General features: G+C 37.3%; 1 protein-coding gene across 1 annotated transcript in view; it reads left to right on the forward strand.

The window, feature by feature from the left end:
• Positions 1–15,869, forward strand: part of ATP7A (ATPase copper transporting alpha) — a 102,768-nt gene that overhangs the window by 63,364 nt on the left and 23,535 nt on the right. Inside the window, exons 6-13 of the mRNA XM_080831299.1 lie at positions 3,314–3,475; positions 5,440–5,516; positions 5,897–6,122; positions 7,476–7,709; positions 8,863–8,954; positions 10,417–10,544; positions 11,534–11,688; positions 11,896–12,030. Of these exons, the coding sequence (XP_080687425.1) occupies positions 3,314–3,475; positions 5,440–5,516; positions 5,897–6,122; positions 7,476–7,709; positions 8,863–8,954; positions 10,417–10,544; positions 11,534–11,688; positions 11,896–12,030 (1,209 nt within the window). The remainder of the gene's footprint in view (positions 1–3,313; positions 3,476–5,439; positions 5,517–5,896; positions 6,123–7,475; positions 7,710–8,862; positions 8,955–10,416; positions 10,545–11,533; positions 11,689–11,895; positions 12,031–15,869) is intronic.

A 15,869-nucleotide genomic window follows, 5' to 3' on the forward strand; every position in this document is an offset into this window, starting at 1 on the left:
TCTTATTATGGTGTCACTTATCTCTCAAATTCTCTTTTCGTTGTTCAGTAGTTGTTTGTCTCTCTTTTGCTCGGCTTCTTTATTCTCCATCATTCAGTCTTCTATATCACTAATTCTCTCTTCTGCCTCATTTATCCTAGCAGTAGGTGCCTCCATTTTTTTTTATCACACCTCATTAATAGCTCTTTTGATTTCTATTTGGTTAGATTTTAGTTCTTTTATTTCTCCAGAAAGGGATTCTCTAATATCTTCCATGGCTCTTTTGAGCTGAGCTAGTATCTTGAGAATCATCATTCTGAACTCTAGTTTTGACATATTACCGATGTCCATGTTGATTAGGTCCCTAGAGGTTGGTATTGCCTCTTGTTCTTTTTTCCGTGGTGAGTTTTTCCACCTTCTCATTTTATCTAGATAAAAATATATGAAAGAGAGAGTAAAATACTAAAAGGGTGCCAAAAGCCCCAGAAAAATATACGCTACCCAAATCAGAAGAGACCTGAAACTGGGGGGAGAAGAAAAGGGAGAAAAATTTAAAAATAGAAAATAAAAATACATATATTAGACTGTTGAATAGAACAGGGCCACCCACTAGATTTTGGGTGTATTCTGGTCTCTTAATAGAAACTACCTCCCAAATATTAAGGAAAGAAATACTTATGTATATACAAAAATAAGGGTAAACATGATGAAGGGATGGAATATGAATATAAAGATGAAAAATAATAAAGATTCTAAAAAAGGAATTGATAAGAGAAGTTGGCTGGAAAATGAAAAAAAAGGAGGAGAGAATGTGATCAGGCTGGATGCTAGATTTTGGGTATATTTTGATCTATTAGAAGAAATTGTATCCCAAAATTTTAAAGAAAAAAGAGCTGTATGTATTAAAAAATAATTTTAAATACAATGAAGGGATAAAATATGAGTATAACTGAAAATTTAAAAAGATTTTTTAAAAAAGATATTGATAAGATAAAATAGTTTAAAAATATTAAAAGAGAAAAGAGGAAAAGTTATAAAAAGTGGAAGCAGAAAAAAATAAAATAAAAAATATTTAACTTTGCAGGACTAAAAGACCATGAGGGAAAAAGCCATGAATTCTGTGTTGCTTTCCCCTAGCCCTGTAGTTCCACAGTTCTCGTTGAATTCGGTCTTGGCTGGATGTTCTTTTTGATCTTTTTGGGGAGGGGCCTGTTGCAGTTATTCTCAAATGTCTTTGCCTGAAGCGGAATTGCACCACCCTTGGCAGGGGCCAGGCTATGTAATCTGCTTGGGTTAGCTCTTGGAGCTTTTGTTCCCTGATCACTTTTCATAACTCTTTGGAGGATGGGAATGAAGATGGCAGCTCCCAATCCCTGGCCCCAGAGGAGCCCAGAGCTTGGGCCCCCACTCTCAATGTGCCTTCCGTGAGAAGCAGTCAATCCCTGCAGTCTCCCTGGTCTCCGGCCACAGTCTGTGCTTACCTGGACTGTGATTGAGCATTTCTGTCTCTGGCGCATGGCCCTGTTTGGAGTTTCCAAACCCAGCAGATTCCTGCAGCGTGTTCTCATGCTGCTCCTCCTGGAGGAGGAAGGAGGGGGTCTCTCTGGATCTGCCATTTGTGGTGTACCTGCTCGAGGAGCAATGGCCCAACTATGCCTTGGGTCACTGTTTAAGGTAACCCCGAGCTGAGAGCTCACTCCTTGGCTCTGGCTCCATCTTTGTTGCCAGCTTCTCTGCTCTGATACCTGGCAGCCCTGCCACACTCAGACACCCCCAGTCTTTCTGTGGCCCCGTGGGTCCTGAGACCACACTGTCCCTGCAAGGGCTCCACCCCCACTTAGCCTCTGGAGCGACGTCCCTCAGTGGAGCAGACTTCTAAAAGTTCTGATTTTGTGCTCTGCTGCTCCACCACTTGCCAGGAGCCAGCCCCTCCCCCGCAGTCTATCTTCCCATCGCTTTGGATTCATTTCTCCGCACATCCTACCTTCCAGAAAGTGTTTGATTTTCTGTTCCTGGAATTGTTGCTCTTCTTCTCTTCTATCTCCTGTTGAGTTTGTAGGTGTTCGGAATGGTTTCATAACTATCTGGCTGAACTCCTGGGACCTCATGCTATTTTAGTCTCCTACTCCTCCTCCATCTTGCTTCCTCTCCTCCCTTTAATTCTTTTTTTTTTTTTAAGATTTATTTATTTTAGAGAGTGCAAGTCGGGGGCGAAACCAAGGGAGAGGGAGAGAGAGAGTCCTCACGTGGACTGCCTGGTGAGTGTAGAGCCTGACATGGTGCTCGATCCCAGGATCCCAAATTCATGGCCTGAGCCAAAATCGAGGCGGCCACTTAACTGACTGAGCCACCCAGGTGCCACCATCTGATTTTCTTGAATACATGCTTCCTGGATTGCCAAAATCTTTTATTTAATTTCCAAATTTCAAAAAAAGTTGGTTTTGTCAGTTTTTGCCAGTTTTCTCATTGTTTTTATGGAGGACATAATTTTCAAAGGCCTTTACTACACAATTACTTATATTCTTTCAGTAGATATTCTTGAATAAAAACTTTGTAATTTGTTATATATCCTTTAATCACTTCCCAGAGTCTTTAAAGGGCTGTTTTTTGAACTTTTGTTCAATTTATCATTGCTTTTGGGGGGAGGGATTTGCTGAGCTGTACACACAGTCATTCCAGAAGTGCTGCTGTTCCATTCTTGAATTTTTAAAAAATATTTTTATTTATTTATTTATTTGAGAGACAGAGATCACAAGTAGGCAGAGAGGCAGGCAGAGAGAGAGAAAGGGAAGCAGGCTCCCTGCTGAGCAGAGATCCCAATGCAGGGCTCAATCCTAGGACCCTGGGATCACGACCTGAGCCAAAGGCAGAGGCTTTAACCCACTGAGCCTCCCAGACGCCCCTCCATTTTAGAATTTAATACTAAGCTGAACTATAACCTCACCCAAGACATAAGGCAAAATGCATTTTTAGACAAAGGTATAATACTTTTGTCATCCATTAACCTTTGATAAAAGTAATACTGAGGACTAAAAAAATCTAGAGAGAAACAAGACATTGAATACAAGAAATGATTGATTCTTTATCACTGAATAGTGATAGAGTAGTGACATGAAGAGAGGGACTGAATTATTGAGATCCTCTTCTATTTAACCTGTTGCAGCTGGACCATATCTTTGTTCAATGTAATTTTATACAAAAACAGCATTCTAGTGAACATATCTGAAGGATATTAATAGTGCAGATAAGACCTTTTGTGTTCATCCCATGTTATAATTCATGTTTAATGGAGGAAAAGTAGATTTCTGAATAACAAAACCTTTGTCTTTAACAGGTGAGAGGAATGACATGTGCCTCCTGTGTACATAAAATAGAGTCTATCCTCACAAAACACAGAGGGATCTTCTATTGCTCTGTGGCCCTGGCAACCAACAAAGCACATATTAAATATGACCCGGAAATTATTGGTCCCAGGGATATTATCCATACAGTTGAAGTAAGTGGTAAGATTTTGGATTTCTGTGTTCTTACCTATTCAGTCAGCACTCTGTTGAATCACTTCTAGTTTGTATCAAAGACAATGAAAAAAATATGGTTCCTTTGATTACTCTCAATTAACATGTCCCAAATTTAATATGAATATGTTTACAACCTTTTTTTTTCTTAGTCTTTGTCAGGAAGAGTTAGGCAAAGGCATATTGGCACTATTAATCAGGAGTTGATTGAAGGTAGAATCACAAATCCTTTAAAAATATTTAGAAAATGGCAGTAAAATACAATTTGTTGTAAGAGTAATTAATCATTAAGAAAGCAAGCATCACGCTAGATGCTTTATTGTACGTAGATCAAAGCAAACTGTAATTTTTAAAAATGTGTGTATGGTTGACACAACGATGTTATATTAGTTTCAGGAATATAGTATAGTGATTCAACAACTCAGTAGTTATGTTATGCTCATCATAAGTGTAGCTCCCATCTTTCACCATACAATGCTATTACAGTACCATTGTCTATATTTACTATGCTTTACCTTGTTTTCCCATGACTTAGTCATTCCATAGCCAGCAGCCTGTATTTCCCACTCCCCTTCACCCATTTTACCCATCTCCCATCTACCTCCCCTCTGGCAATCATCAGATGGTTCTCTGTATTTATAGATCTGATTCTGCTGGCAAACGATGTATTTTTAAGTATGAAATTTAAAAGACCAAACCCTTTTATTTGTCACAGACTTATCTCGTGTTCTTCAATAAATCAAGTGGTAGTACATGTGACAGTGCTTAAAAAGTTTTATTGTGGTATACCCTTGGTGTTATAATGCTTGGAGCATATTAATATTAAGATAAGATCCTATTAGTATGGATAATAATGCCATTAACATCTTTGTGAAGCTAGCATTATTGAGTATTTACTATGAGCCAATTACCAAGATTGCAAAGCTTCAACTCTTAATTTAATCTCAACAGTGCTGTCATCTTCATTTTAGAGATGACGAAACTCAGGTTCAGAGAAATTAAGGTACTTAACCCAAATCACATAACTAGTAAGTGTCATAGCTGGGATTTGAGCCTATTCTTTCTTTTAAAAAATAAGTATTTATTTATTTGTTTGAGAGAGAGAGAAAGAGAGAGAGAGAGCAAGCAGGATGTGGGAGAGGGAGAAGCAGACTCCCTGGCAGTCTGACATGGGCTCAATCCTGGGACTCTAGGATCATGACCTGACCTGAAGGCAGATTTTTTTTTTAAAGATTTTATTTATTTATTTGACAGATCACAAGTAGGCAGAGAGGCAGGCAGAGAGAGAAGGGAGGAAGCAGGCTCCCCGCCGAGCAGAGAGCCCGATGCGGGGCCGATCCCAGGACGCCGGGATCATGACCCGAGCCGAAGGCAGGGGCCTTAACCCACTGAGCCACCCAGGCGCCCCCTGAAGGCAGATGTTTAACTGACTGAGCCACCCAGGCACCCTGAGCGTATTCTTTCTGACTGTAAAATGCATGCTTGCTTTTTTCACTGTGCTGTGCTACACTGCCAACAAATACAAGATGGCAGCATTTTCTCTAGTAGCTGAAAATATAGAGTATGTTACTGTCTATGTGCATATGAGTCTTACGTATGTGTAGTTTTCTTTAATACTTTGTTTTATTGGGAAAAATTTGTGTTCATGTTCTTTTTCTGATAGAAGAATCTTAGTGAGGATAGCTGCACTTGAGTTAAATCATTAGTTTGAGAACAGTAGGCTAGACATTAACTAGAGTAAAGGAGCTATTCATTTCTTTGTTGAAAGATTATAAACAAAAGTAATTAAGGGAAGGGAGTATATCTTCACCTTTGCAATCACCAGAGTGACTTGCTCTCAGTAATTGAGTTGAATTGTTCTTAATGACAGTACCATGTCTTAGAATTTCTCTATGTAGTAGTTTTATATTCAGTGAAATAATTGTTTTCTCATGAATTTCCTTAGAGCTTAGGTTTTGAAGCTTCTTTGGTCAAGAAGGATCGATCAGCAAGCCACCTGGACCATAAACGAGAAATAAGACAGTAAGTGCTTTTGGTGTGTCAATGAAAAACAGATTTTGACTTTTTGTCACAAATTTCTTTTAAGAGAGAGAGTGAGGAATAGGCAGAGGAAGAGGGAGAGAGAATCTTAAGCAGGCTCCACACTCAGCACAGAGCCTGATGTAGGGCTCGATCTCATGACCCTGAGATCATGACCTGAGCCAAAATCAAGAATTGGACGTTTAACTGACTGAGCCACCCAGGTGCCCCCTTTATTACAAATTTAACATCCTGTTGACATGTCAGTTTTTACAATGTCATCCTTATATTGGGTGGAGTGGTCACAATTTGTATTTCCCTATAGTGCGTAGAATCTTTAACCACCAGCTACTTACTAAAATGATATTTCTTTTTTACATAAGGTGGAGACGTTCCTTCCTTGTGAGCCTCTTTTTCTGTATTCCTGTAATGGGGCTGATGATATATATGATGGTTATGGATCACCATCTTGCAACTCTTCACCATAATAAGAACATGAGTCAAGAAGAAATGATCAAAATTCATTCTTCTATGTTCCTGGAGCGCCAGATCCTGCCAGGACTGTCCATTATGAATTTGCTATCCTTTCTATTGTGTGTACCTGTACAGGCAAGTGAAATGTCAGCAAGTGTATATGTTAATAACAAAAAATAGCAAAATGTGACAGGCAAGGCTATTTTCAATTGCAAAACAGATATTATCCAGAAGTTTGGTCATTTTATGCTAGATGCTTTATAAAAATAATCTTAAACTGAGCAGTTAAAGTAGATAATAAATTCTACTTAACTCCTAAGGATATTGTTTAACAACAAAGCAGAGAGAAAGAGTTCAATTCATATTTAGATATGAATTTAGCATTCATATCTGCTGTTGTATATAACTGTTTAAAGTTATAATTAAAAATATTTTATTTATGTTTGTATTTAATATTCTATATTAAATATATTAAAATTAATTATACTATTATAGTAAGTATATTTATAAATATCTTAATTAATAACTTATATAAAATAAAATGATAATTATAATTATCATAATTATCATTGTTATAATTATATATTTTTATATATGTAATTATAATATTATTATATTATAATTATAAATGATAATTATATTATGTTATTGTTTTAATTATTTCTCCGTGGTACTGATGTCCATTACTTTCTGTATGTTTTCAACTCTTCTTTTCTTTTTCTTTTTTAAAGATTTTATTTATTTATTTGACAGAGAGAGATCACAAGTAGGCAGAGAGGCAGGCAGAGGGGGAGGGGGAAGCAGCTGAACAGAGAGCCTGATGCAGGGCTCCATCCTAGGACTCTGAGATCATGACCCGAGCTGAAGGCAGAGGCTTAACCTACTGAGCCACCCAGGCGCCCCTCAACTCTTCTTTTCAAATAAACTTTTACTATGGAACACTTCCATCTGATAAATCTATTCCTTTCTCTGATCCTTATAAAAGGCAATGATGATTTTAAGAACATCTTAGTATGTTTCTCCATACTAATGAAAAATAAGCTTTTCAGTTGTTTACCTATGAAAACAGCCAGCCAGCAGTTCCAGTAGCTTGTGATATTCCACTTAGATTGAATTTTAGGCAGGGGAGCTGAGTTTTATGTAGACATATATTAAAAAAAGTAAAAAAAAATAATTGTTTTCTTAGTTCTTGTTTTTGCTAGCATCTAAAAGAAAAATCAGAGAATCATCTGACTTTCTTTATACTATGGAATATCCCTTGGATCTTAGAGGACAGCTGCCAAGGACTTCTGCTGCAGTTTGCCTCAACACACATAGACCTGCTAAAATACAGACATTGTTATTTCAGCTTAAAATATTTCCTTAGTGTTTCTGGTTTAGATAAAAACCAAAGGAAATTAATATTGAGACTGTATCTTTGTTACTGAGCTATATATGTGAATTTCTGCATTTTATAAAAAAGCAATAATTATTGTTCCTCTGTTACAGTTTTTTGGAGGCTGGTACTTCTACATTCAGGCCTACAAAGCACTGAGGCATAAAACTGCAAATATGGATGTACTGATTGTGCTGGCAACCACCATCGCATTTGCCTACTCTCTGGTTATTCTTCTGGTTGCAATGTATGAAAGAGCCAAAGTAAACCCTATAACTTTCTTTGATACGCCTCCTATGCTATTTGTGTTTATTGCCCTGGGCCGGTGGCTGGAACATATAGCAAAGGTACAGTAAGAAAGGGTGACATTTGTTAAAATCTTGGACAGATAAGTGATCATATTTTTTAGACCAGTAATTGTTGGAAGTATACATAGATTTATATAGTTAACGAAAGAAGTGCTTCTATTTCATAATGTTTTAAGTTAAATATTCCTGTAGAAGGTTTATAAAATTTATGGAATTATAACTGTAGATAGTATACTATATCCATGCTTATTTCAAGAGAGAAACATTTGCTAAGTACTTACTTATATCACATTTTTAATGGAAAAATTGATGTGACCACAGGATTTAAAATAATGATGGAAAAAATATTCACCTATAATCCCATGCTATAATGGAAATTACTTTCCAATCCTGGTCTGCATACCTTTATATTTTTGCAGAGTGGCAAACATTGTATACATACTAGTTTATTCTTAACACTAGAAAGTTCTTTCCCCATTTTTCCAGTCCAGATATAATTATTTGGTATTTTCTAAATAACATTTTGTCAAATCATTGTGCTATAACCCACTAAACCATTTCAGTTTTGTTCTCAATTAGACTGTTTCCAGTTTTAAATTTTAGATAATCCTGCATTAAACATATTTGTGTTTAATAATAATTTCTGTTGAATTAGTATATTAGGATAAATTACAAAGTATGTGAGTAAAGGGCATAAATCTTTTCATGGCTCATGCAACAAATGACATTCTTTTGGCATTAAGAATATGTTAGTGAAGTAGTTTTACTACAACTTCACCAGCATTAACTCCTGTATAAATTCTTGCTAAGTTAGTAGGCATTAAATGGTATCATAGAGGTGCTTTTGTTTTTATTTCTTCCATTAATAGCAGGAATAAACATTTTTCTTCACATCAGGTATTTTACTTCTTAAATGAATTGCCTAATGATGTCCATAAGCAAAGGACTTATGTGCCAGAGTTCCTAATGTTTTTCCTGTTAATTTACGTCACTTATTTATAAATTATACCTAATAATACATTTTATATTTTGTAGACTTCACATTTTCGAAGTGAAACATTTTCTAATTTGAACTAATTAGTATTCCTAAAGCTATCTTTTTGGCAAATGTTAAGTTTTATATCTTTATTTTAGGTAGAACCTGAGCTTTTTACTTCCTTAGCATTGTTAACATGTTTGTTTTAATTTGTAGGGCAAAACATCAGAGGCTCTTGCCAAGCTAATTTCACTACAAGCTACAGAAGCAACTATTGTAACTCTTGACTCTGATAATATTCTCTTAAGGTATTTATTTTCATTCTTTCCCCTTATCTTTTTAACTTCTTACAAAAAATATCAAATACACCCAGAAGTGGAGAGAAGAGGATAATGAACTTACATCATCTGTCTCCCAGATTTAACAATTATTCATATTTTGCCCAACTTATCTATGCATTCTATCTTTATATTGTTGCAGTAGTATTTTAAATTCCAGTCATGTTGGTTTATTGCTAAATGTTCCTGTAGTATCTCTAAAAATAGGACATATTTCTATGTAACTATAATACCATATTGCACTTAACAAAATTAACAATACCTTAATATCATCTAATATGTATGTAGTCTGTATTCTCATTTCTCCTGTTGTCCCTAAAAAGTTATTTATTTATTGTAGAGAGAGGATGGAAAGAGAGAGAGAGTGTGTGAGAGAGCGAGAGAGAGAGTACTTCTGCATGAGGTGGGGGAGGAGCAAATGGGGAAGAGCAGCTGGGGGGGGTGGAGAATCTCAAGCTGATCGTATGGTGAGCACAGAGCCTAGAGCCTGTTCCAGGGCTTTGATCTCACCCTGAGATCATGACCTGAGCAAAAACCAAGAGTTAGTTGCTTAACCGACTGAGCCATCCAGGCACCCCGTCTCCAAAAGTTTTGTTTCTTTGTTTGAAATGGAAATCAAACAAGGTCTATGTGTCAAAGCATTTGACTGACATGTTTCTTTTAATCTAGAGCAGCTCTTCCCTTCTGTTCGCTCTCCCTCCCCACATGCCTCAGCACTTACTGGTGACTTATTAGAGAACCATCCATCAATTGTCCTGTAGAATATCACACAGTCTGAATTTAACTCTTTGCTTCTTTGTGACATCATCTAACTTGTTCTATAGCTCCTGTTACCTGTAAACTGGAAGTTAGAGCTAAAGACTTGATAAGATTTCATTCTTTTTAAAAAATTTTCATTCTTTTGTATTTCTTATTTATATAGTCGTAAAATTATGTAGGCAAATTTACACAACAAATAAATTGTTTTTTAAGATTTTATTTATTTATTTGTCAGGGAGAGAGAATGAGCACAAGCAGGGGGAGTGGCAGGCAGAGGGAGAAGCAGGTTCCCCACTGAGCAAGGAGCCCAGTGTGGGACTCGATTCCAGGACCCTGGGATCATGACCTGTGCCAAAGGCAAACACTTAACTCACTGAGCCACCCAGGCTTCCTATAAATTTTTTAGTTAAATAAAACCCCTTATATTATTTTCTAAAGCTTTCATTTATTCATTCAGTCACCATTCAACAAATATATCCTTTGTGCCAGGTACTGAGCTATTCCCCAGCAGTAAACCAGACTGATATTGTAGCTCCCAGCTTAAATGTTAGTTCTAGTTGCCATTGGTAACAATTATGGAGCAACAGGCTTGACATGAACTAATAAACTTGCATGGAAAGATCAGGGTGAGAAGCATATTTTCCCAGTGCTTTTTATTTTAACTCTGATGCAGTGAAGAACAAGTGGATGTGGAACTCGTACAACGCGGAGACATCATTAAAGTTGTTCCAGGAGGCAAATTTCCAGTGGATGGTCGTGTTATTGAAGGCCATTCTATGGTAGATGAGTCCCTTATCACAGGTATGTTCTTTCAGAGAATCATGACATGAAAATAAAGTGCACCCAAAATGTTAATTAAAAAGAAGAATAAAAAGTGGAGAGCTTTTTTAGAAATTATGGAATGAGTTAATGATGAGTAAAGAGAATAGGAATTCTTTTAAAAGTGGTATTAAATCAATTTCTGTAGATTTACTTTGTGGTTTTCATTATGCTACTGAAAACTTTTTTTTTTTTTCCACTAAGTATTGTTAATGACTAGAATGTGTAACCAAAACCCAAGAGACTTTGGCAGGTTTTCCTGAGCAAATACCTGTTTATTTTCCTGACCTAAAGACTGGTCTGGTCTGAGCTGGAAGGACTCCGGATTTTCCACATCAGGGCCTGCTCTAAGAAATTAGGCCTTGGAGTAGTTTTAGAGATCTTAGATAACTAAGGGCAGTCTGGAGCAGAACCAAAAGAATACCTTTCCTGCCTGAACCCTCAAGATAGTCCCAGAAGAGGCTCAGCTTATGGACTATAAGGAAATAATTTTGGACTCTTGTGTTTCTCAACAGGGTGCTATTGCCAGTTCAGATGGGACAATTCTTCTGAGGGGACTGCTTGCGCATTGTAATACATTTAGTATCCCCCGACCGCAGCCCACTAAATTAAGAGTAGCAGCACCCCATGCTCCAGCAGTAGTTATTATAAACAAGAACTCCCACATTTCTAAATGCTCCTTGGGAACATATTGAGGACCAATGATCCAAGACTAGGGTGCAACTTTAAAAGTGTCTGTATATAAGAGCTGACTTAATAGATTTTTCTAGTTTAAGGTATGTGTCCTTGGGGTTGGCCCAAAACTGACATAAGAGAAAAGGGAGGGCAAGTTTCACCTAGGTATTTATCCAGATTCTGTTTCATGAACTAAAAATCTCCTTTCTACATATTTTTCACAATTAATACATAATAGCATGTTTTAAGATAGTATATATTTATGCTCCCTAAATCTGACTTCACTCCTTCTACAGGGGAGGCAATGCCTGTGGCTAAGAAATCTGGCAGCACAGTAATTGCTGGTTCCATTAACCAGAATGGGTCGCTGCTTATCCGTGCAACCCATGTTGGAGCTGACACAACACTTTCTCAAATTGTTAAACTTGTGGAAGAGGCGCAAACATCAAAGGTAACTTAATTTCCTGGGAAAAACAAAGTATTTTTTTAAAAGACTGCTAAGAATAAATCCTGATCTAGTGTTTATATTTTCTTTTAACTCCAGTTGCATTAATATGGAGATTATTAAAATATTTGTGTGTAATACCAAATATACCCTGTATTCATTATCAAAAAAAGGAGACTGATACATTTATTTTTGTTATTATTGTTGTTCTAGGCTCCTATCCAGCAGTTTGCAGACAAACTCAGTGGCTACTTTGTTCCTTTTATTGTTATTGTATCCATTGCTACTCTCTTGGTTTGGATTATAATTGGATTTCTGAATTTTGAAATTGTGGAAACCTACTTTCCTGTAAGTGACTTGTAACAACTCTTTACTATACATAAAACAGTTTGTGAATCTTTTGCATAAACTATTATTTGGAAAATAACTTTAGTAATTACTAGTATCTTTATGGGCCTGGAATGGGAGGGTGATAATATTTGCATTTCATAAATATAAAAATTTCCCTCTGGAAGATTTTTTTCATTATTTTCATTACTTTTTTCTTATTTTCATTATGATTGTCCCAAAGTGAGTACTAACTTTTATATCTTATACCTAGTCTCATTCCCAATATGACTGCTTTCTCAAAGGACTACAGATAATATTGAGGAAAACCTTGGAATCTCAGCTCTGCCATATACCATCAGGGTGATCTTAGGTCAACTTAATGTCTCTCTGAGCTTCAGTTTTCTCATTTATAAAGTGAGATTCTACTAATGCCCATCCTGCATAACTTGCAGTTGTTGTGAAAGTTAAATAAGATAATATATTGGAAATACTTTGTAATTTATTAAATGCTTTATAAATATACGAAAATATTAGTGCCACTTCCTCTGTGGTTCTATGGTAGTCTCTAAAGTATGGTGTCGTAAAATGGTAAAGTAGACCTGGATTGTGCTTCTTATTAGAGATATAACCTTTTTAAAAAAATTTCTTGTTTTTTTAAAATTATTTTTATTAACATATAATGTGTTATTTGCCCCCAGGGGTACAGGTCTGTGAATCATCTGGCTTACACATTTCACAGCACTCACCATAGCACATATCCTCCTCAGTGTTCATAATCCAACCACCCTATTCCTACCCCCCCTCCCCTGCAGATGCTGCACAGGTTTTGTGCCCATGTGCATTGGAGAAATATCTCCTACATGCCCTATGGTGTCAGGTGAGGGGGCTTTAGCATTCCCAACCAGCTAGGCATTGTTGTCAGGATTCTGGTTGGCTCGCATTCTTGGTCTGAAAATCATGTTGGAGACTGAAGAGCTTTGGCCCCTGCTCTTGGGCTTCACCATCATTCTAGCTGTCTTACAAAGTACAGCCCTTCCATTTTGCCCTGAAAGTCCTAGATTTTTGGTCATTAACAGAAAGGAAGAAGAGAGTGCCAAGGAGATCTTCTAGTGATTGCAGGGCACCCAGAATCTGACCCAGACAGAACATCAGGGAGATGAAAGATGAGAGTGCTAGGATGGCCCAAGAAAAGCAAGTCATTGTGCTAGAGCTCTTCAGCAGCGTATCGTCATTTCTGCCATGCTCCAGCTCTTCCAGCAGCTCTCTGGAATCAGTGCTGTGTTCTGTCACTGAATAGGAATCTTCAAAGATGCAGCTGTTGGGGAGCTGTTGGTGTGGGTGTGACGAATACTGTCTTCATGGTAGTTTCTCTGCTTTTGATGGAAAGGGCAGGGAGGAAGACTCTACATCTGATTGGTCTTGGAAGAATGGCTTTTTGTTCCATCCTCATGACCATTTCATTGCTATTAAAGGATGAGTATAACTGAATGGGCTTTGTCTGTATCGCAGCTGTCTTGGTCTTCATGCCCTTTTTTGAAACTGTTTTTTTGTGGTCAAACTCTTCGGCTGGGGACCCCACCCAGCTGCAAAGGCAGAGGGGTTTGTTCCAGCTGGACTTCCAGCTTGTTGGTTGGGCAGCTCTTCCCCCTCAGCTGCATTCTATTTAGGAGTCTGCCTTTGTTTGCATTGTCTTCACTGGCTTCCTTATTATCTTCTTGGTCTTTAGTCCCTGAAACCCACGGCAGAACTTTTGCGGAAATTACACGAGCCTTCGAAGGGCAGGTGGAAGAGGCCAGTAGAACTGACAAAGGGCCCACTGTGGAGATAAACAGCATCCTTCCTACCACCAAGGTCTAAGCCGTGCATCCTTACCAACATGAAAAAGCAAACTCTCCCTGAATGACAGAGAGAGAGAGAGAGAGAGAGAGAGACTTCATCAGGTTGTAACCCAGGACTGTTTCTGAATGCTGCTACTTGATTCCTTTCTCTTCCCACATACCTCATGAGCACTCGGAGGAACCCAATGCTGGAGTTAGTTGTATCTTCAATGGCTTCTTAAACATTTTATTACTTGGACATTCTCTTCTGTTTAGGAGAGACTAAGGGAAATTTCCTTTGTTTCAAAAGGAATTGGCTGCTTGGCATATGACAGCTTTGCCAGCTTTTTCTCTGTTGGATTGTGAGTTGAGTATTGCCTCACAAGGACATACAGGAGTGTAAGAGTAAGGTACAGTTTCCTCTACCCCAGACTTAACAGGAAGTAGATCTGCATGAGTGTGGAGGGCAAAGAGGGGTTAAATAAGAGCACCTTCCTCACTTCTGTACAGCTCTGCAGAGAAAATTAACTTGAGTTTTATTTATCTCCTGGTTTTATTACACAAATATTTAGTTCTTTAAGTGTATAGCAATTTTACCAAATAATGAGAACATAAGGAAATTGAGGTTAGAGGGAGGTACTTAAAGAGAGATGATAGGGTGGAAGATTTGATACTGGAAAAGTCAAGGTACAATAAGAGTCATATATATTTTGTAGATACAAGAGTCTCTATATTTAGAGAGAAATGTAGTATGTCATTGAAGTGTGTATGAGGTGATGTGTGAGTTTTGCACGTTGCCTCTTAGCAATTTCTGTCCTTCAGGTGGAAACTCTCAAGTTTAACTTCTTACTAAGAAGCTACTGGTTTCATTTGGAACTTTTTCTTTGTTGAAGATTATATGTAGTATTACTTGAAGTCTAGGATGATTACGAAAATAGGCATTGTGGTTAATGGTGGTTGATGGATTCTAATTTTGGATGGAGTCCAGAGAAGGGAAGTTTAATTCTAGAAATCCTTTCTCCCCTCACTGGACCAAAAAAGTTCTTCCCCATGTAGTGGACTCTTTTTTTTTAAAACTACTCCTAACTACCCATCTGGTGGGGGAGCCCTCCAAATGGGCAACCCAGTTTTGTTTTTTGGATTTTAGTTGCTGATTTTTATTTTTTTGAAAGTTTTAATTTTAATTCCAGCTAGTTAATATACAGTGTTATATTAGTTTCAGGTATACAATATAATGGTTCAGTAATTCCATACATCACCCAGTGCTCATCACAAGTCCACTCCTTAATCTCCATCACCTGTTTAACTCATCCCTCCATCTACCAACCCTCTGGTAACTATTTTCTATAGTTAAGAGCCTGTTTCTTGGCTTGCCCCTCTCTCTTTCTCTAGACATTTTAATAATATTTGTTCTTCTAATCATGAGTATGGACTATTTTTCCCTTTCTTTGTGTCATCTTCAATTTCTTTCATTGGTGTTTTAAGTTTTCAGAGTACAGGTCTTTTATCTCTTTGGTTAGGTTTATTCCTAGGTATTTTATTGTTTTAGTGAAATTATAAGTGGGATTATTTTCTTAATTTCATTATTAGTATATAGATATGCGACAGATTTCTGTAGACTGATTATACTTTACTGAATTTGTTAATCGTTCTAGCAGATTTTGGTGAAGTCTTTCAAAAGGTTTTCTATATATAATATCCTGTCAAGTGCAGATAGTGAAAGTTTTACTTCTTTTTTTTTTCAGCGTAACAGTATTCATTGTTTTTGCATCATACCCAGTGCTCCATGCAATCCGTGCCCTCCCTAATACCCACCACCTGGTTCCCCCAACCTCCCACCCTCCGCTCCTTCAAAACCCTCAGGTTGTTTTTCAGAGTCCATAGTCTCTCATGGTTCACCTCCCCTTCCAAAACTTCTTCCTTATCAATTTGGATGCCTTTTATTTCTTTTTGTTGTCTGATTGCTGTGGCTAGGCCTTCTAGTACTATGTTGAATAAAAATGGTTCCGGTGGACATCCTTGTCCTGTTCCTGACCTTAG

Source organism: Martes martes (assembly GCF_963455335.1).
Source record: "Martes martes genome assembly, chromosome: X".
In the NCBI taxonomy this organism is placed as follows: domain Eukaryota; kingdom Metazoa; phylum Chordata; class Mammalia; order Carnivora; family Mustelidae; genus Martes; species Martes martes.